The 21,521-nt window shown below is 37.9% G+C and overlaps 2 protein-coding genes across 4 annotated transcripts; both read left to right on the forward strand.

Annotated features, from left to right (window-relative positions):
* Positions 1-248: 248 nt before the first annotated feature.
* On the forward strand, positions 249-653 carry LOC118488235 (uncharacterized protein Mb2253c-like). Its single transcript, XM_035985479.1, has one exon. The coding sequence runs from the start codon at positions 249-251 to the stop codon at positions 651-653; it is 405 nt and encodes a 134-aa protein (XP_035841372.1).
* Positions 654-3,190: 2,537 nt separating this feature from the next.
* LOC110897431 lies at positions 3,191-9,219 on the forward strand. 3 transcript variants are annotated; one of them, XM_035985562.1, is made up of 7 exons: positions 3,191-3,395; positions 5,241-6,291; positions 6,380-6,538; positions 6,649-6,816; positions 6,958-7,152; positions 7,480-8,097; positions 8,528-9,219. In XM_035985562.1, the coding sequence occupies exons 1-7, from the start codon at positions 3,361-3,363 to the stop codon at positions 8,786-8,788; spliced, it is 2,487 nt and encodes an 828-aa protein (XP_035841455.1). In that variant the 5' UTR covers positions 3,191-3,360; the 3' UTR covers positions 8,789-9,219. The 3 variants fall into 3 exon arrangements, with proteins under 3 accessions (XP_035841455.1, XP_035841456.1, XP_021999871.1); XM_035985563.1 differs by lacking the exon at positions 3,191-3,395 and adding an exon at positions 4,957-5,137 and having other exon boundaries at positions 8,528-9,218; XM_022144179.2 differs by lacking the exon at positions 3,191-3,395 and adding an exon at positions 4,957-5,161 and having other exon boundaries at positions 8,528-9,217.
* Positions 9,220-21,521: the final 12,302 nt, after the last annotated feature.

Here is a 21,521-nt window from a genome sequence, read left to right on the forward strand (position 1 = left end):
ATTTCCTGGCAGAAGTCCTTGAGGATGAAAAAAAAAACCTCCTAAAATGGGAAGCCTTGGAAAGAAAAAAGAAAGAGAGGGAAGACAAGGCTGCATGGAAACTCTTCACAGATGGAACCTCCAGTGAATAAGGGAGCGGAGCAGGCATTACTTTGATAAGCCCCGAGGGAATCGAGCTAACCTATGCCATAAGACTGGACTTCGAAAACACCAACAACACTACAGAATATAAAGCCCTCTTAGCAGGGATGAGTCTGGCAGAAAAGATGAAAGCAAAACATGTGGAAGCTAGCACTGATTCACAGTTAGTAGTCAAACAATACCAAGGAGAGTATGAAGCCAAAGACAACACCATGGCTCAGTACATGGCAAAAGTAAAAGAGATGGCCAATGTATTCGAAACTTTTAAGCTGGAATACATTCCCCGAGGGAGAAACAGAAAGTCTGATGCCCTTAGTAAGCTAGCCTCAGTAGCATTCGATCACTTAGCAAGAGAAGTCAAAGTGGAAGTCCTAACCTCCCCCTCCATCAGTACAGAGGAGGTAGCTGCAGTTGAAAACACACAAGAAACATGGATGACACCAATTGTAAAGTTCCTCAGGGACGGGACCCTTATCTGCCGGAACAAAACAATGTTCTCTCCTAAAGGCTAAAGCATTCTGGAAGTCCCTTCCATCAACAAGAAAATCCCTTCTCTTGTGGATAAGGTACCTCAGCAGTCGCTTACAAGAACAGGAACGTATACTTTCCATGGAATTAAGTCCAGGAAAAGTTCCTCCTGAGATTATGAAGAGTATCCCGTTCCCTGGGATCAAGTGTTTTAGAAGTCCCTTCCATAAACAGGAACATACCTCTTCCTCGGGACTAAGTCTTGAAGAAACTCCTTCCGAGAATATGAAGGAACATATCCCCCCCTCGGGATCCAGTATTAAGGAAACTCCTTCCAAGAATAGGAAGGAACATATCCCTCACTCGGGATTCAGCCTTGAAGAAACTCCTTCCGAGAATATGAAATGATGAAGTACAAGGGCCGTTCAGTCATTAATCAAAAGTTGAATTGAATGAAAATACAAGAGGAATGTGAAGTAAATGAGTCTGGGGACCAATGTGTCAGTATTTGAAACTTAAATGTGGAAGGTAACTAAAGTGGGAGTTTCACGATGGGGATTAGTATCTCTGGGGATTAAGTCTAGGAGGAGCCGCCTCCGAAAAAATGAAGATGTCCCACCCTATGTGATTAGGGGTCTCGTAAGTCTATTCAACGAACAGAAGTGCACCCGACTACGGGATCAAGTATTGGTAAAGTTCCTTCTAAGGACGGGAAAGTACATCCCAGGGATTTGATATATGAGGAAAATCCTCCTTCAAATTTCGCACCTGAACAACTTATTAAAAAAAAGGGGGAGGGGGGAGAGCCCCTTGACAAGGGACTTCGAATCTGGAGAATCCCTTCCTTGAAAAGAAAAGATCTCCGCCACAGGTCTGTGTTTTAGAAAGTATCTCTCCAAAGAAGAGGAGCCCCATCTCGGGGTCGCATACGTTTGAAGAAGTCTCTCCAAGAGGAGAGGGTTACACATTCCCACGGGCACCAATTTTTAGAGAATTACAACATCTCTCCAGGGTAGGAAAGAGCCCTTAACAAGGACTCACATAGGAAGGTTCCTTCTACATAACAGGTGTCTTTAAAGTGCTCATAAAACCTCTCCAAAAGGAGAAGATGCCACCCTTTCTCGAAGAACAAAAACCTGAACGGTTTGAGGACCTTGTTAACGGGTCAAACAGGATCATCTAGGCAGACGTGCCGAACGATCTTACAATAAAATAAACATGTACATAGGCATACAGACATGCCGCCTTAATCAAAACAAGGCAAAGCTCGGCCGTGGGGCTAGGACCATGTCGACTACGTCCAAAAAAGCCGAAGCAGGCATATGAAAGTCCAAGTGGCCCAAACGCCATTGGACAACAGGCCCAACAGAAGCTTTAACAACTTAAAACAAGTTACAAGCGGGCCTAGGCAAAGCCTTTACAACTTAAGCAAGTTACGAAGCAAACTATAGAAAGCTTTAACAACCTAAGCAGGTTACGAAGCAAACTTGTACAAAGCTTTAACAACTCAAGCAAGTTACGAAGCAAACTTGTACAAAGCTTTAACAACTCAAGCAAGTTACGAAGCAAACTTATATAAAGCTTTAAACAACTTAAACGAGCAAACTATAGAAAGCTTTAGCAACCTAAACACGTTATAAGGCAAACTCATAGGAAAGTTTTAACAACTCAAGCAGGCTGCGAAGCAAACTCATGCAAGGTTTCAAACGAGTCACAAAACGGGTCTATGCAAAGCTTTAACAACTTAAAAAGTTACAAAGCGACCCGTAGAAAGTCTTAACGGCTTAAACAGGGTACAGAGAAAATTCATGAGAAAGTTTTAACAGTTCAAACAAGGCAAAAACCCTCATTAGAGGAGCACCATACAAGGAGTATAACACGGTAAATAAAGCATCCCAGTCGATGCTCTTAAAAGAAACTACTCTTGAACGAGTACCTCAATCGAAATCCCCTAAAGGAGGACATGGCAAAACAATCTAAATAGCATAAACGCTATAAAAAGGTACTATCAAACAAGTGCATGGGAAAAAATGCCGTCAAGGAGGCATAGATTGAAGTAAGGTATCGTGCTACCCTACTTGAAGGGTCACCTTGCTATTTCGAGCGCTGAATGCAAGGTTGTCCTAGGGATAACAAAACAGATAACTTTGGCATAACGTGCCCCAGGCTATGTTACCCGACAGGCCGGGATGATATATTGAGGGCGGATAATGACCCGCCTAGATTTTCAGGGACTGGAACAAGTCCTGCACCCATTCATGAATAAATAGGCTTGGACTAAGGATGACTTGACGACGAGGGTCCCCGCTTGGGCTCCTCGTCCGGGCTCATCGCCCTAGATTGGTGGCTGGGCTCGAGCCCACTTGTGTCTTTCTCGGTATGTTTAGTTGGTTTGAGTGGGCCACGTCCTAATAAGCCCACTCTTGGATCGGCCCATTAGGGATATGGCCCAACTATCTCACTACATTAAGAGAACTTCCTTCCCCAAGAAGGGACATAAGAGATTTTCCCCACAAAAAAGGTTACTACTTACTCCACTTCTCTAAGATTACTCCTGTCACTCTACTCTCTCTCTCTCTCTCTCTCTCTCTAAATTATACTTACACTTATAACATCTTTACCATACAAGATACTGACTTGAGCGTCGGAGTGCCCACGGGGTGAACCCCCTCGGGCCCTCTAACTAGAGTTTCATGTGGATGCAGCCTGAGACCGATACTCCGCAAGAGGAACTGCCACCGCGACAGCGAGATGACGAGCCTGAACCGAAGCTCACCGAATCTAAGGTTAGTACCGCCAAAACCTCTGAACGACCTCAGGGAATAGGGGATTCGACATATGGTTGTACGCTTTACTAGACTATTTAGGTTTGTTGAGTCTTTGATCAGTTTTGAAACTTAGCACAATATGGTTGTACGCTTTGATATTTCTATGACTTTTCATACAACAGTACACACTGATTGTCTTATAAGGAGCTATTCATAGTGTGTTGTAACATTAAATTTCAGGTAAAAAATAATCATATCTAAAAAATATGAAATTCTATTCCATTTGTTGTATCTAATGTTTTGATGGTGTTGTAGGTATAAACTTTTATTAATAAGTGATTTGTTTTTTTTTATGCCAATGAATATGTTGCTGAATTTTACAAGAAAGATCCAGTAAAATCTTGGCCTATTGGATGAACAAAATCATTTCTTCTTCATAATCAAAATCTACATCTTTGTTTGGTCAAAATTGTCCTCGCATTATGTGTGAGAGAGATTGTTAGCGAAGTTAAAGATGAGTCGGATGATGTTGTTACGTTGGTTTAAGTACCCTTGTTTTTACACGAGTTTTAATGAAAGGTCTCTTTATGTATAATCATTCATACATAATCCATTTTTATGTAAACCTTAAAAAATGTAAAATCGTTCATTGTTTAATAAAATGTGGTATGCATGGTTTTCTAAAAACTACCCGTATTTGCACACAAGTTTTACTACTAGTTATGACAAAAGAAAAAGAGAAAAACAATAAAAAGCAGTGGTCATGTGTTATGTATTTATTGAAGAGTATATTTTGAAGCACCAATTAAAACAAACAAAAATTGAATAGTAACTTAGTGAGGGGAACCAAATTTGATAAATAATATAGGGATAATATAGGGATAATTACAAAATTAGATTAGTATGAAAGAACAGGAATATGTGTGATAGTTAAGGAAGGTGAATGCTTACACACTAACACCCACATCACTGGAGATTATATAAACAAGTATGAAATCTCCATTTAAGCATATATGATTTCTCCATTTTCCTTGCAAATGGATTAAAAAAAATATAAGAGCGAAGGGAGTGGTTATCTATTTGGAATAGGTAAATTTCTCATTCACTCAATCAGACAGTGCCACGTCAATTCACCTAAATTGTTTACTTAATGCTCAAAAACGTTGGCGGTGGTTTACCTAATGGGGTTTAGGTAAACTATTTTAAAAAAAAAATGTGTGATTGGTTGAGAAAGACTGGACCCCACCACACACCCATCTCTCTGCCCCTTCCCTCCCTCTCACCGACTCGGTGACCACTCACCGATTTCGCCCCCAGCCCCCTATTTCGATAACATGTGCTCAGTAAAAAGATTGACTGTGAAAGGGGGTTCAGTACCGAGTTGGTTACCGCCCCACTCCGTTCACCCTAAGTACATATCTAATAAACATATTTAGGTAACGACAAACATGTTTGCCTACTAGTAGTTATCTTTCGTAAAATGCCTTTCACATATGCTAGTAGTTATCTTTAAGGAAAATCCCCAAAAAGTAAAATACGTATTGTAATTAGTAATTACCTAGAAGAAATAAAAAGAAACCACATCTTAAATTCATAAAATTAAATATTATCCGATTTATTAGCCTGAAAATACATCGTTTGAGATAGTATCCTTCTCCCGCCCCAACTCCTCCTCATCTTCAAAAATCAAATCACTATAAATAAATTTCTCAAATCCCTAATTTTACCCCCCTCCCCTTCCATAATTCATCTTCTCCTACGTAAATCACTTCATCTTCTTTCTCGTAAGCATCCATATCACATGTTTTGCATCAATAATTCAATCTTCTGATTTTTGATTGTTACTTGTTTATTGATTTGTAGAAAAACCTGTGGTCGGTTCAGAATGGTGACGACGTTAATCGAGGACAGTTGTGATGACAGTGTATGCAGGGTTGAAACTGTTATGAAAACCTATGATGTGGAGAAGGTGAACGGATCGGAAAAGACTGAGTTACTGTTGGAAAACACTGAAGCTGTTGAAGTTCAAATTCCGTCGATGGAGGAGATCGTTGAGGTAGTTGAAGATGATAAGATATCTCCAATAGTTGTTATGGAGAATGCTGAAGTTTTGAGCTCGGAAGACAACGCAGCAGAATCAGTCAATAAGGCTGTAGAACTTTGGCCGATGGAGGAGATTGTTGAGGCGATTGAAGATGATAAGATATCTCCAATTGTGGTTATAGAGAATGCTGAAGTTTTGAGCTCGAAAGACAATGTTGCGGCTGTAGAACTTCGACCGATTGAGGAGATTGTTGAGGCGATTGAAGATGATAAGATGTCTCCAATAGTTGTTATGGAGAATGCTGAAGTTTTGACTCCAATAGTTGTTATGGAGAATGCTGAAGTTTTGAAGTCGGAAGACGATGATGTAGCAGAATCTGTTAAAGAGGCTGCTGAACATGTGTTGGAGATAGAAGCTACCAACAATGATCCATTCGTGAGGGCATCGGAGGGTATAATCAATGATGGTGAACAAACACAAATTTTAGTTAAGGAAGGTACTGTTATGGATCACGTTAAATTAAGTTTCCCTGCCACATTTGTGAGGCTTGAACTTAATATTCCATTTGGTTCATTCGGTCAATCGGGTGACAAAACTAGTGTGTTGAAAGACTCGAACCCTGAGACTGAACCGGAATGTTTTGCTGAGGTTGTTGATGACATAGAGGATGGTCAACGGGACGGTCAAAGGGTCGGGGTTTCTGTTCATGTTCAGACTGAGGAGATGGAGCTTCCATCGTATTGCTTTGTGGTTAAAAATCCAGGATACGAAGATGAAAAGCTAAACCAGCAGATTAAAAATGCTGAGCTGGAGCTTGACGAGAAGAGGAGGTGTAAAGATGCGATTTCGGATGAACTTCACTTAAAATTGGTAAGAAATTTGTTAACATTTGAGTTGATGTTTCATTATTATGTTAGCATTTGTGTTCATATAATTAGTTTGATAATTTATTCAACAGGAAAGTATATTGTTCCATAATGAGGCATTCCATACTAAAAACATGGAGTTAAGGGCTGCAAGACAATTAATCAAATCAAAGAGGCACCAAATAGACCATGCTGAACGCCTCATCAACAAAATCAAGAATGCCATTACAGTTAAAGATATCGATAGCAAGGTATGATCCGATCCGACCCCTTTTTTATTTCCTGTATGAAATCTGGTTAGTTTTTATGTAATGTATTTCTATATATTGTAGCTTATAGTTAGCTTTTGTACTTGAAACAGATATCTAAAGCGGAACATATTATAAAGAATGGAACACCGTGCTTAGAAGATGAAAAACGGTTCGCTCGTGAAATCAAACAGTTGAAGAGTTTGCGCGCTCAACTAGCTTTAAACATGGGTAGCCCTGATGAAATTCAGCAAAAAGACCAAATAGAGGAGCTTATAAAGGTACATGTAAATTTACTCATTTAATACATGTAATCTGAATCTCTTTTCTTGTTTTGTGGAGATGGGTTAGCATAATATCACTTTATAATCCGAAACTCACATCCGTATCGCTAAAATTGATCTTTTTTTAACTGTATGTAGAAATTAAACGCGGAACTGAAAACCTTAAAAGATGATGTTTCAAAAGCTCAAGTGGTTAGCTATATAATAAGGAGAAAATACCTTGAGGAGCTTGAAATGGTAAAGGAACTACGGGTCCAATTCGTCGCTGCTGAGGAATCTCGCAAAGAAGCATCTATGTGTTTACAAAGTTTGAAGAAACAATTAAATGATAAGGTTTGTTATGAATTTTCCATATTAGTAAGGTTTGGATTTTAAACAGATGACTGAAACCCGACCCAAAAAAAGTAACCCGAATAAAGATACAATCGGTTATCTGTTTTGATTTAAATTTTTTGAAACATGTGACCCGAAGAATTCATGTCTCTAAAAGTCTGAAGTACTTATTTAAACATTCTAAAGGAAAATAACATGCACACATATAATATCTATATGTATGATGATTATGATAGCGAGTTTATATCACACGTGAGTTTGGATAAGCATATTTTGTTGATCCAAACATTGCAACGCGCTTATGGACTAACTTTTTATTTATTTTAGGTGGAGAGCTTTTTGGGTAAATGGGATACAGATGAAGAATTTAGGACAGACTACATTAGCCGGCGCAATATGGTTGCAACATATGATATACCTTCATGTGTGTTCCCGAATGATTCGGACCCAAAGGTTGTCAACAGTTCAGGACCCACCTTAGATGAAATAGAAACCGTTATAAATCTAGAAACACTGGAAACAATTAAAATTGTTGAACTAAGTGATTCAACAGATGATTCGGACCCAAAGGTTACCAGCAAGCCGGGACCCACACCAGATGAAATAGAACCCGTGTCCGGTATTAATTTAGAAACACTTCAAACAGTTAAATCTGTTGAAGAACGACACTCGGATGGTCCGATTAAGGAGAATGTATTTGGGGAAGTTGAACAAGTGATGAAAACCGAAGAACCTACCGAACCAAATGAGATAATAGAGATTAAAGAAAATGAAGAAACAAATGAATTAGTGAAAGAAGAGATTGAGGTTATGTTGAAAGAAAAAATTCTGTTGGAGAAAAAGATGAAAGCAAATGAGGCCCATGAAAGGAAGAAACAAAATGCTAAAAAGGCCCCCACACGGGCTGAGATGAAGGCCCAACAGGAAGCCCAACAGCAAGAAAAGGTAAGTTTCGTCTGTTTTTGTTTCTTTTAGCTTGTTTTTTTTTTATATTTCATTTTGCAGAAAATGGGTCGGTTGGGTAACGGGCCAAAAACTCGAAAAAAGTTTTAGTTCGGGTCAAAAGGGTGGTTTGATGGGTTGACCCAGTTGACCAACCCAATAACATCACGATGGGACTTAGGTTTAAGTGTGTTTGTATCTTAACTATTTTAATGTAATATCGATCTATTATTTAAGTTGTATAAAACGGGCCAACGCTTTTGTACTTTTTTTTTGTGTATTGTAATTAACTAACGTATAAAGTACGCTTAAGACATATTTTAACCCTTTTTCATCTATAGTTAAGTTTATATGTTTGGCCCGTGTGACTTGTCATCAATAAGTTACAAAATATCTCTTTCTAAGAGCATGTAACTAAACTTATATTGTGCAGAGGAGATTAAAGCGATTGAAAAAGAAGGAAAAGAAGCAGGCAGCTCAGGAAAGGAAGCGGGCAGCTAGAGATGCCGCCATCAACAGCATTGATGATGTAGTCGTCGCGGAGTCAAACAAGTCAAAGGAGGTTGAAAACACAAACGGAAAATCTTCGGTGGTGGCTGTGGCAATCAGAAACCAGAAATGGTGGCGGCATTGGGGAAGTATGGTGATCACTGTTGTCGTTCTACTTTTATCGGTTTTTTCACTTCTCCAGTAGCAAATACCGAGTATTTTTCGAAAAGTAACACTAGCAAGTACATAGTATTCTCTACATTGTAATTATGATTTAGTTCCAACTCCATACTTCTAGTTTAACTTTATATTATAGATTGTTTATAATATTATTATTCGGTTCTGATATAATGATTTTCATGGTTTCTTGTAAATTTTTGTTTTGAGATTGAACATATTTTACATTTTGAGTACCTAAGTATGGTTGGAGGAACATATGCAAATGCCACCCTGAAGACAGTTGGGGTTGTACCTTTGGCTTATTGTGTGGTACATGTTCACATTCTAAGATTCCTTTGTACCTATCTATTTGGAGTTGAAAGAACAAGTAATTGACTTCCAAATGGTGAATGGGGTTTGGGGACCATAAAATGGTACTATTCCCATTTCTCAATAGGAAGCTGGCATTAGTTGTCCACTATTAAATTAAAATTAGTTTTCTTATTTTTCTTTTATATTGAAAAGAAAGAATATTTGTACCTTATTTCCTTTATTTTAATTTTTAATTAATGATGTGAGAAGTTAATAAATACACCATATAATCGAATCACTTGAATCTATTGAGAAATAGATGGTTTGGGTTCTAGCTTATTGGATTTTATCACTTTTAACTATTAGGTCCTGGCCGCTGTCACTCTTAACTATTACTTTGATTCACACCACTCCCAACTTAACACTTTGTGTATTGTGTCACTCCACAGGTGAATATTTCTTAGTGTTTGACTTGTGTTATTTGTGATATTAGGCTAACACTTTGTGAATTACTAATGACTGCAGTTGAATTTGCTCCTAAAAGACAAAAAGGGAGCAAAAAACCACTCAACCAGATGACAAAACACACAAAGTGTTAAGTTGGGAGTGGTGAGAGTCAAAGTGATAGTTGGAAGTGGCAGCGGACAATACCCAATAGTTGAGAGTGATAAGATCCAATAACTCTTTTTCATATCATTTGAGTTGATTGAGAAATAGATGGTTTTTTTTTTTAATTTTTTATAACCAACTTTTTGGATTCGGCTATGATTATGTGTGTCAAGATAACTGATTTAGCCAAATTGAAAAAAAGTTTGGTTATAGTTTTTTTTTATTGGCCTCTAATAATCTTTTATTAGACGCCATTAGTCAGTCTCATCTTTTTTTTTTTTGGATATTGCCCTCTAATAATCTCTACTAGACATCATTGGTCATTGGAGCGCAATTTCAAGGTAAGCTTTACACCATCCGATTTGTATTCTCATTTTGATCAAAATCCTTAAAATGTTAGTTTGTAATTCAGAAAAAAAAAAAAAAAAAAAAAAAACTTAACTCCGTTAAGTTTTTTCTAACTGAGGACCGGTAGAGGAAAAATAGTTGAAATGTGAGACTGTCAGAGGGGATAAAAAAAGGTGGGACTGCCAATGGCGTCTAGTATGGATTATTAGAGGCCAATATCCCTTTTTTTTATAAATAATGTCTTAATCGTTGCTTATTCTCCTTCATATATTATAAGAATGTTTCTTTATATTTTTTAAACAATATGTCATGTCTCGAAAAAGTTTTGTTATAGTTTTTTTTTATAAATAACGTCTTAGTCGTTACTTATTCAAACTCATAGATTATAAGAACAAATCTGATTGGATAATCGCAATTAGCTTGAATCCACATACGTACAATTTCCAAAGCAGGCGGTTAACCTAATTAACCAAGTCATTGTTCTCAATAACCGAAATTAACCGAACAATTAATAATCGGCACACTTGGTTATGAAATCAAAAAACCTCAATACTCTAAGGCTATCTTTTTGTGAATTAACTAACCTATTGCCACATTACCATCTTGTCGTTGTCACGTAAGAACTTGACCATTAACTAAATACTCTTTAACAATGTGTTCTGGATTAACTAAGGCTATAAGGCTATGGGGTGTGGGGGTCATGGATCGGAACATTATTTACACATAGGATCATTAATTAAATGGTATACCACCTCTCTCCTTAATTGATGGTGGTTCCCATGGATTAAACCACGATTGTCACGACCCTCCCATTTGAAAATTTTAAGACAAAAATAAATTAAAAAAATAAAGGGGATAGTGGTTTGGGTCATGACCACACCCTTAGGGTAGTGGTTTTAAATGGTAAATTAAAGATGGATGACATGGTGCCTATGTGGAGGATCATGATGATCATGAGGGTCATGACCACACCCTATAGCCTAAGGTGTGGTCATGACCCTTCACATTAGCGCCATGTCACCGACCTCTAATCCATCATCCAAAACCACTACCCTAAGGGTGTGGTCATGACCTAAACCACCATCCTAAATTAATAAATATGCATATGCTTAAAATATTGGAAAAAGAAAAAAGAGGTCCATGGTTATCGTGGTTTAATCCACATGAACCATGATGGATGTTTGAGGGGGTGATGTAGTGAAATAGCCGAAGAAACGATGTTAAGCCCGTTTATGAGTGTTGTAGCACCCCTCCATTAATTCAAAACGCCTAGTCTAAACCATTTTTTATAATAGTATTTATTAGCATCACTGATTTCGATATTTTGTAATATGCCATATAACATGACAAGTTGAAAAGTTTGGACCACAATCAATAAAATGATAACAAATTAACAATTAATAATAATTAAGTCGTACTAATATTCTTTCACAAGGCAAAAAAAAAAAAAAAATCTTGAATGTTCATATAATGTCTATGGCATTATTTGTTTTAATAAATAAAGTTAAAATTATTTGACACTTAATTGATTGTTTTTGGTGTAACTACATAAGATCTTTGACTGAATTTAATTTAAATATATTTAAAAGTAAATTATTAAACAGGAAAGAGAGACAAAGAAAGAAATAGTAGTGTGGAGACATAAAGGTGACACTGCACATGTTTACAAATGCATTGTACATGTTCAACAATGTGCCTTTGCTTTTGGTTTGGTAATGAAAGACCCATTTGCCCACAAACCCACTCTTTCTTTAGTTTAATTTCACTAAATAAATATGATAAAACAATTAAAATATATGTAATACAAACTAACAAGTCCTAAAGAGTGTTAGGAAATACTCTTTACAAGTATGTTAGGAAATTTAAATTCCTTAAGAAGATATTAATGTATAAAAGGTTAAAAACTACAAATATATCTTTTTGTTAAGAATATTTATCTCTGTTTTTACCTCTATTTCCTGTATATACAAAAACCAAGTGGGTGTATAGTGTCAGGCAGCTGTGTCTGACACTTCCTCATTGGACCAACACGTTTATTGTTTTATATCTATTTTAAAATTACGTTTTTATCCCCAGCTCAAAATAAAATTACGTTTTCACCCCCAGCTCAAAATAAAATTACGTTTTTGCCCTCATCTCAAAATTACGATCTTGCCCTCAATTCAAAATTACGACTTTGTCTGGCACTCTCTCATTGGACCAACCAGTTTATTATTTTATATCCATTCTAAAATCACGTTTTTGTCCCTCTCTAAAATTACGGTTTTGCCCCCAGCTCAAAATAAAATTACGCTTTTGTCCCCAGCTCAAAATTACGATTTTTCCCTACATTCAAAATAAAATTATGGTTTTACCCTCAGCTCAGAATTACCTTTTCACCCTCACTTCAAAATAAAATTTTGTTTTTGCCCCCACTTAAAAATTACGATTTTGCCCTCTGTTCAAAAATGTGATTTTTCCCCGTTAAAAAATTGTGATTTCGCCCACAATTCAAAATTACGTTTTTTCCCCAATTCAAAATAAAATTATGTTTTTGCCCCCAGCTCAAAATTACGATATTTCCCTCGGTTCAAAATAAAATTGTGCTTTTGCTTCAAGCTTAAAATTATAATTGTGCCCTTAGTTCAAATTTATATTACATTGTTACCCCAACTTAAAAATTACGAATTTACCCCTTTGAAAATTTACAATTTTGCCCCAGGTTCAAATTAACAGTACTGCCATTACTTTAGCTTTTGTCAAATTACGATTTTACCCCAGTCAAAAAATACAATTTTCCCTTAGTTAAAAATTACAATATTGCCATTGTTTTAGTTTTTTTTTTATCAAAACTATAAAAGTGTTTTGTTTTAATTGGTTGACTCGATTTAATTGTTTTCCGTATCAATGAGCTGACTAACACTACGAAAGCATAATTTGAAAGTAGGAATAAAATTAAGTTAAAAATTGATTTTAGAATGGATATAAAATAATAAACTGATTGGTCTAATGGGAGAGTGCCAGACAAAGTCGTAATTTTGAATTGAGGGCAAGATCGTATTTTTGAAATGGGGACAAAAAGCGTAATTTTATTTTGAGCTGGGCCGCTCGGGAAGGCATTTTGCGGTGAGTTGTTGACGCATGCGGGGAAGGTGTGGGAGAGGGGATAAAGATGGGGCCCACTAGTATTCAACCAATCATGTTTTTAAAAAAAAAAAATAGGTGAAACCACCTCTTGTGTTTTGAGGCAAGAGTGGTGTATGAGAGAGAAATTGACATGGCAAATCAAGATCGAGTGATGAAATTTCCCCCCATCTCATGAGAGGTGCATCCCCTTCACCCTAATAAGAAATGAGTACCGCCAATGACCTCTAGCTTAAGTGCTAGGAGGGTTTGAGTTCTTCTTTGAAGACTCAAGTTTAATTCCCATTTGTACGCTTTCGTTCTTTGTTTAAGGGGCTGTTTGGTAGCCTCTGAATGGTCATTAAGAGGTTAACTCTTAATGGAACCATTAAGAATTTTACCAATGAGAAGGTAGATGAATGTGACATGTGATGATTTACCATTCAGTGGTTACCTCTTAACCATTCAGACTTAAGGTTACCTCTTATTCATTCAGAGGTTTTAAACCATTAAGAGGTAGCATCTGAATGGTCATTAAGAGGCTACCAAACAGCCCCTAAAATTACGTTTTTGCCTCCAGCTCAAAATTACGCTTTTGCCCTCGGTTCAAAAACTCATTTCTAATTTTGCTCCCAGTTTCAAATTACGGCATTGCCCTCCGTTTAAAATTACGTTTTTGCACCCAGTTTAAAATAAGATTTTGTTTTTCCTCTAGCTCGAAATTACGATTCTGCCCTCAACTCAAAATTACGTTTGCCCACAATTCAAAATAAAATTATATTTTCCCCCCTAGCTCAAAATTATGATTTTGCTCTCAGTTTAAAATTATGATTTCGGCTCCAGTTCAAAATATAATTTACGGTTTTGTCCTCTGTACAGACATACATGTTATGAAAGAGAAATATTCGGCTTATTGCCCCGCAACGCGGGCGGGGCAAAAACTAGTTTTGAACATATTTCAATTATCTTTTTTTAAACGGCAAGGAACGACGTGCCAACCACTGTGACACCGGACGATGTGGCCAAGGTCGACTACTCGACACCCGCCAGCCCATTGGCTCTTCTCAGATGCGCGAAAACCCGACCTCCACCCGCCCGAAGGCACGACAGTTGAATAATCGGTAAAACCTCGTCTCTCATCCAAGTCAAACCGGCGCCACCTGTATACGCTCTTCACCTGGATACCACAGAAAATAATGAGGAGGATGAGAATTAAACCTGAGTCACAAGAAACAACAATTCTTTCCCTAACCACTCCACCACTGTCTCGTTGGCTCGATTATCTATTCTAACTCCAACTATTCTCTTTTAAAAATATAATATTAGGCCATGTTTGACTTTTTTTATTTATTAATTATTATTAAGTACGTGATATTTTTTTCCGGGATCCAATTTTTCAAGCTCTAAAAGGTAAGCTTTTAAATTACGATAGATTCATGATTCATGAATATAAAGTGCAAACGCGTTATTTTCATGCATTTCATGATTATAATCAAATCTTGAGTGACCCAGACGGTATAAATATATTTAAAACAAACATAGGTTTCTCCAAAAAGTAAATTCAATAATGTATAAAAAAATTAAACTAAAAACTTTGCTAAGAATTGCCACAAAAACTATACAAAAAACATATTTCCTAACGCACGGCAAAACAATATATTGAAATATTAACAGAAAAAAGTGATGTGCCTTTGTTACATTGCAATTAAAAAAATATAAAGTATTTGTTTGAGATAAGAGCCATGATTTAATTTAATGCGTGATTAAATATGTTGTTGAATACTAAAAAAACAAGCATTTCATTTGTTTTTTGTTTTTTTTACCTTTCAAAAAAAAAAAAAACTATAAGAAATATTAGTATATTCCAAGTGAAACTAAAATTTCGACAACAATGTTAAATTTTTTATTTATCATCTGTCAAAATATTTTGATAAAAAAAAAAAAAAAGATGTATGCATTTACGTTGGGGGCCATTAAAAAAAAATGTATTTACGTTGGGTAACTTGGGTGTATGCATGTAATGCATGTATGTATCCATGCATATAGTTTATTGGAAATACATATTTAAAACTTTACTTATAAGAAAACAATTACTTTACTTTATCCATGCACTAGGTTAGTTCCCCGTGTGTTACACGGGTTGAACAATTTAAACTATATAATAAATATTTCTTGTAAATGCAAATCAAAGACGGAGACATTTATATATATTTGATAAATAATGAAACTAATAATAATAGTAAAAAAATCTCATACATGTGTACAGAGTCGTCTGTAAGAATTCATGTACCATGTTTGAGCTCGAAAAAATATGTTCTTTCGTAATGTTTTAATATTATTATTTAATTTTAAAATAAAATGGGTATTGGGCTCAGTAAGAGCATGTTTGGTTATGTTTTTTGAAACAACTTATAGACTTATTGGGGTTTTGGAAAAGTCAGTATGGAGTGTCTTATTGACTTATTGGTTTTTTCCTCTCACATACACCCATATTGTCAAACATCATTTTGTAGATTATGACTTTTCAAAAAGCCAATAAGTCAATAATTTTTTCCAGAAAGCTTAGCCAAACATGCCCTAAAACTAATGCCAATGGGTATTGGGCTCACTAAGAGCATGTTTGGTATGCTGTTTTAAAAAAATTAACATAGATATCGGTTTTTTTTTTATATAAAAAACACGTGCCCCTTGAAATCACAGACTCTGTGCGGTGGTCCTCCCCGCACACCCTTATCACCGCCCATGCATGTGTATACTCATTTAAGTAATCGATATACATTTGATGATATCCTATATTTTTTTTGTATTCAATTAACATTTTTCTATTTAGTATTATTTGCAATTATTAACATTTTTCTAAATGTATATATAGAGTATGGATGTTACAGAATTTTTGAAGAATAATTTTTAATTTTGACATATATATTCAAACTTATAATTATATAATGTAGTCATGAATTTTAATAAAATCCAAAAAAGCGTGAAACCCTTTTGAAATTTCAATAAAAGGGTTATAATTATCAGATAAACATTTTTTTATTTAATATTATCTACAAATTAGAAGATAAATTATTAGAAAATAAATATGAAAGAAAGGCGGGAAAACCCAAAAATAGGTGCATCCTGAATGACATGTGTCACACATTGGTTTACTTTATTATATGTATAGATATAGATATAGATATAGTTTATTGGATATCCACGGTTTTATAAAAATATAATAATCTATAAGCTTTGTCAAAGAAATACACGAAAGGCATCTCCTTAAAAAAGTATTTCAAATTAAAACTTAGTCACAAGAGGTTGGTTTAATCAAATGAGAAATGAACAAGTGTTCTCGAAACTAGGGCTGTTCAAAAAGCTCGCGGCTCGGAGCTCGCTCGGATTTAGCTCGGAAAAAGCTCGCTCGATTTGGCTCGGTTTAAAAGTGAGCCGAGCTCGGCTCGGCTCGTAACGAGCCGAGCTGGCTCGGTTTGGCTCGCTTTTTAGCTCGGCTCGGTTTAGCTCGAATTATTTTACTTATAATAAGTTTTAATTTTATATACATTATAATATATTACAAAAAAAACTGATTATTATTTACATGTATATAGGTTTGTAATTTGATATTTATGGCATATTTGAAGATTGATTACCATACTAATGAACTAATATTGAATTTTATTGAAATTAAAACTTATTTTACGTTGTTAAACTTGATTTTGATTTGAATTGTATTAGGTTGAACTTATTTTGAATATATTCTTTTAAATTATTGAATAATATTTTAGGCTATTAAATTTTAAGAGGTATATATTTGTTTTTTAATAAAATCGAGCCAAACCAAGCCGAGCCGAGCTAGCTCGGTTTAAAACCAAGCCGAGCCCGAGCTTAGATTTTCAGCTCGGTTTCAAATCCGAGCCGAGCCGAGCCAGCTCGGTTTATAATCGAGCCGAGCCCGAGCTTAGCCTGGCTCGGCTCGGCTCGGCTCATGAATAGCCCTACTCGAAACACATAAAAGGATATTTCTCTTATTGAAATGAGATGTCTTGCATTATAAGCGAATGACACCTTGAAAAGTTAGTTGTGAAAATGTGATTTTCATTTACTTTTGAAATAAATAATTATACTTATTACATAATACACAATTAAGTAATTCTTCTCATGAGAGCTGCGCAACGAGCCATCATATGTAAAAAACGAATTCAAGCTGAATAAGATATTGATTTTTAGAGTTCTTCATTAGCCATAAGAAATTAGTGGGTCGGGATCCTAGAAGGTGTGAAGCACCCTCACACGCACAGACGTGTCGTGATTGTGTGTGATGGGTGTCGTGATTGTGTGTGATGGATGTATTGTGGTGTTTTCATGACACTTTTTGCACTTCAGACACACACATCACCACAACCCGTTTTTTTTTTTACTTGGTTCTTTGTTAGTAGCGGTAACATACTAACATGAGTGTTAATGTGTGACTTGGTCAGTAATTAGTTATTGTTAACAACTGCTTGTTGTTGATGATCAAACTCATGCTGATGCGAGTCGATGCTAACAGCAGCTTATCGCTAATGCGTTGCTCTTGAGGACTACCTGGTACACGAAGGCAGTTATCCCCCATATTCCCCTCTTAACGAGCTAACGGTGTTTCTGTTTTGCAGGATTAACCGGTCATTAAGGAGCTCAGGAAACCAAAGAAAATTAACCCTTATGATTGAAACATAAACCAAACTAATTAACAATAAAATTAGTTACGTGTTTCTTCATTGGCGCCCACCGGTTGTTTCACAAAAACACTTTCATCTTTTTTTTTCTGAGCTTTCGTTGTTTTTTCCTTCGATCATGGCTGGTCAAGGAATCGTTCATGAGTTTGGTTTTGGAGCAAACTCTAATGCAGTGTTGGGGAAGACAATCAAAACGTCCAAGCCCAAAATGTGGAAGAAATCGGTGAAGTCGAAGTAACCAACACTGGGGGACCCCGCGCGAGTATCACTTGCATCACTCAGACGGTAACCCCAGGAAACAATGGTGCTGGACCCACGAATCCAGCTCCACCTCAGAACATTTCGGCGCTACTAGGGCTACCCGAAGGCGAAACTCCAGCCTCGTGGTATGCCAAGCAAATTGCCACCATCAATGCGGCGTACCAATCTTTGAGCGCACAGCAAGCAGTTTTAACGGCAGAACCGTCCTTGGTTGCACCTCAGGGCCAGAGTCAGGGGGCGCGCCAGATACCCCCACAACAAAATCTCCAAGGAAGAATCAACAGGCCTCCTCCCCAGAGAAGACCAAGCGTGCATGACACACACGATACACGGGGAGAAACGGAAAGCTATTATGACTACCCGTCTAATGTCCAGAGAGGACCAGTTCATAGCCGGCTCACGCCACGCAACATGAACAACGAGTGGGATGATACAGACCCAAATGACCCAACATGACAAGATGACGAAGGTTCCTCAGTTTTCAATCGCTTGCAGAGGAATCATGAATACTACAGGCCAAGGCAGCACGTCGGATACAACGAAGAGGCAGAGCGAGACTTTCGCCTCGCCTATCGACCAGCTGAAGCTACAGAACACTCAAAGTTCATCCCAAAGATCGCTCTGGCGCCACTGTCAAAGGAAAAATTGCCTCCAACGGTCGGAAAGTTTAACGGGCTGACTGATCCTGATGATCACGTCAGAGTATTCACAAGCGCTGGTTGCATAGGAGGATGGAATATGCCCATGTGGTGCCATCTGTTTATCCAAACTTTCATGGGAGCTGCTCGCGCCTGGTTCGACAGCCTCCCACCAGGAAAGATCAAGTCATGGGTTGATTTCAGAACACAGTTTGTGAACCACTTCAGTCAGCAAAGACGTTACCAGCGCGACACAGCTGAGGTAACGGACATTTGGCGCAGTGAGAACGAAGGTTTAGAAGATTTCATCACTCACTTTAACAAAGAGTGTTTGGAAATTGGTGGTGTAAGTGAACAACTCATGCACGCTCACTTCAAGAAAGCCATTCGCTGTAATAGTCTTATCAGGACTATCATAGGAAAAGATGGAATGCCCAAGGAGTGGGATAAACTCATGGAAGCTGCGAAAATCGTTGCGCAAACTGAAGAATCACTGGCCGGTAGTAAGAACGCTTATACTGAAGATCGATTTTCCAAGGGAAGCTCGCGCGACAACAACAGACGGAAGAAAGGAAAAAACCCTGGATGGAAAGCCAACCACTTCAGCGGTTATAATGAACGACCTCGTTATGATGAACGACCTAGTTACAGGGAAGACGCGCGAGACACTATCGATCGCATTGGGTACAGGAAGGCAGTCAGGAATGAGAATCGAGAAAAGCACTGGACTCCGCTCATAAATACACCTAAAGAGGTGCTCATGTTGGAGAACTACGATTTTAAGGCGCCCAGGCCTATGACCAACAAGAAGGGGTAAGACCCCAACTTGTACTGTGATTTCCATAAAGATACAGGTCATCTAACAGATGACTGTATCAGCTTGAGGCAGGAAATTGAGAAAGCTTTGAAAAGTGGGAAATTGGGTCATCTGGTAAAAAACGTGTGCAAAGAGACACGCCAGATTCAGCGCAATGATGAAGGAAGAGACAAAAAGGTCCGACGCTTGGAAACACACATAGTCAACGGACCAAGATATAGCACGAGAGATAAAGGCAAGCGACCTTTCGAACAAGCATGGCAAGAGCAACAAGTTATCTTCCCGGTAGTGAGCGGGGGTCCACGTGCAACGCGCCCCATCGTCATTACCGGAATTATCGGCCATTACGAGACAGAGTACGTATTCATTGATCCAGGAAGTACAGCAGATATCATCTATGAGCAATGCTTTAATCAGTTCGACGATGAAGATAAAGCAAGACTTGAGCCAGTCGATTACCCTTTGTCGGGATTCTGCAATGAAATGGTCTTCCCACTAGGCCAAATCAGCTTCCCCCTCACGCTTTCTGATGGGAAGCACTCAAGAACAACAACGGTCAACTTCATGGTGATGCCTGTCAAATCAAGGCATGATGTTTTAATTGGGAAAGAAACTCAAGGTGAACTGAACATGGTAACTTCCACTTCCCACTCAGCCATCAATTTCCCAACTAAGATGGGAGTGGCAATTATCTATGCAAAGAAAGAAGTAATGTCGGCAGAAGAGATGCGCCCATCGAAAGCGCCAAAGGTCTCAACAACAGAACCAGAAAAATGGGTTTTAAACCGCAAGTACCTAGAGCAAACGGTGACGATCGGCCACACAATCTCACCAAACATCAGAATGCACCTCAAACAACTCTTGTTCAAGAATATGGATATTTTCGCCTGGACTCCGGCAGACATGACCGGTGTCCCGCGCGACGTTACCGAGCACTGTCTAAACACTTATCCCTCCGTTGAACCAAAAGTACAAAGAAGGCGCATTTTAGGGGCGGATAAGACCAAAGCAATGAACTAGCAAGTCTGCGAGTTGTTAAAAGCAGGAATCTTAAGAGAGGTGCGCTATCAGAGTTGGGTGGCAAACCCCGTAATGGTGGAGAAGTCACACGGAGGATGGAGAATGTGCGTCGATTATACCGATCTCAACAAGGCATGCCCTAAAGATTGTTACTCTTTGCCTGAGACTGACAAAAAGATAGACTCTCTCGCACTATACAGCTGGAAATGCTTCTTAGATTGTTACAAGGGGTACCACCAGGTTCAAATGAAGCTCGAAGACGAAGACAAGACAGCTTTCAGAACCGATCTCAGCATCTTCTGTTATACAAAGATGCCATTCGGTCTCAAGAATGCCGGCGCGACATACCAGCGCCTGATGGATAAAATCTTCGCTGATGATATTGGAAAACACATCGAGGTTTGCATCGATGATCTGGTAATCAAGAGTCCCGAAGAGGACCAAATGCTAAAAGATATTGAGAAAAACGTTCAACTCGTTGAGAAGTGTGAACATGAAGTTGAATCCTGCCAAATGTTCCTTTGGTATGGAAGAAGGGAAATTCTTAGGCTTCATAGTCACAAATGGCGGCTTTAAGGTTAACCTAGAGAAGGTTCAAGCCATAGAGCGGATGTCGTCGCCTCGAACAATCAATGAAATGCAACGATTGGTCGGCCGTTTAGCCGCGCTCAACCATTTCCTATCAAATCACGCTGCAAAGTCATATCCTTTTATCAGCACCTTGCGCAACTGCGTGAAGAAACAAGAATTCAAGTGGACACCCGAGGCAGAAGCCGCATTCCAGCAAATGAAAGAATATTTGATAAAGCTCCCTACTCTGACCGCGTCGTACGAGAAGGAACCACTCATACTGTACTTATCTTCTTCGGATAAGGCAGTAGGGTCGGTATTGATGGTAGAAAGAAACGGAGTACAAACTCTAATTATTATGTCAGTAGGGTGCTAACCGACCCAGAAACAAGATATTCAACA

The sequence above is a fragment of the Helianthus annuus genome, chromosome 16, assembly GCF_002127325.2.
Source record: "Helianthus annuus cultivar XRQ/B chromosome 16, HanXRQr2.0-SUNRISE, whole genome shotgun sequence".
Classification (NCBI taxonomy): domain Eukaryota; kingdom Viridiplantae; phylum Streptophyta; class Magnoliopsida; order Asterales; family Asteraceae; genus Helianthus; species Helianthus annuus.

Bases quoted from the DNA above. Each gene is read 5' to 3' on its own strand.
- LOC118488235 (XM_035985479.1), top strand. From the start codon at position 249: ATGAGTCTGGCAGAAAAGATGAAAGCAAAACATGTGGAAGCTAGCACT.
- LOC110897431 (XM_035985562.1), top strand. From the start codon at position 3,361: ATGACGAGCCTGAACCGAAGCTCACCGAATCTAAG. The intron at 7,153-7,479 runs GTTTGTTATGAA...TATTTATTTTAG, and splicing joins AGAAACAATTAAATGATAAG to GTGGAGAGCTTTTTGGGTAA. The intron at 8,098-8,527 runs GTAAGTTTCGTC...TATATTGTGCAG, and splicing joins AAGCCCAACAGCAAGAAAAG to AGGAGATTAAAGCGATTGAA.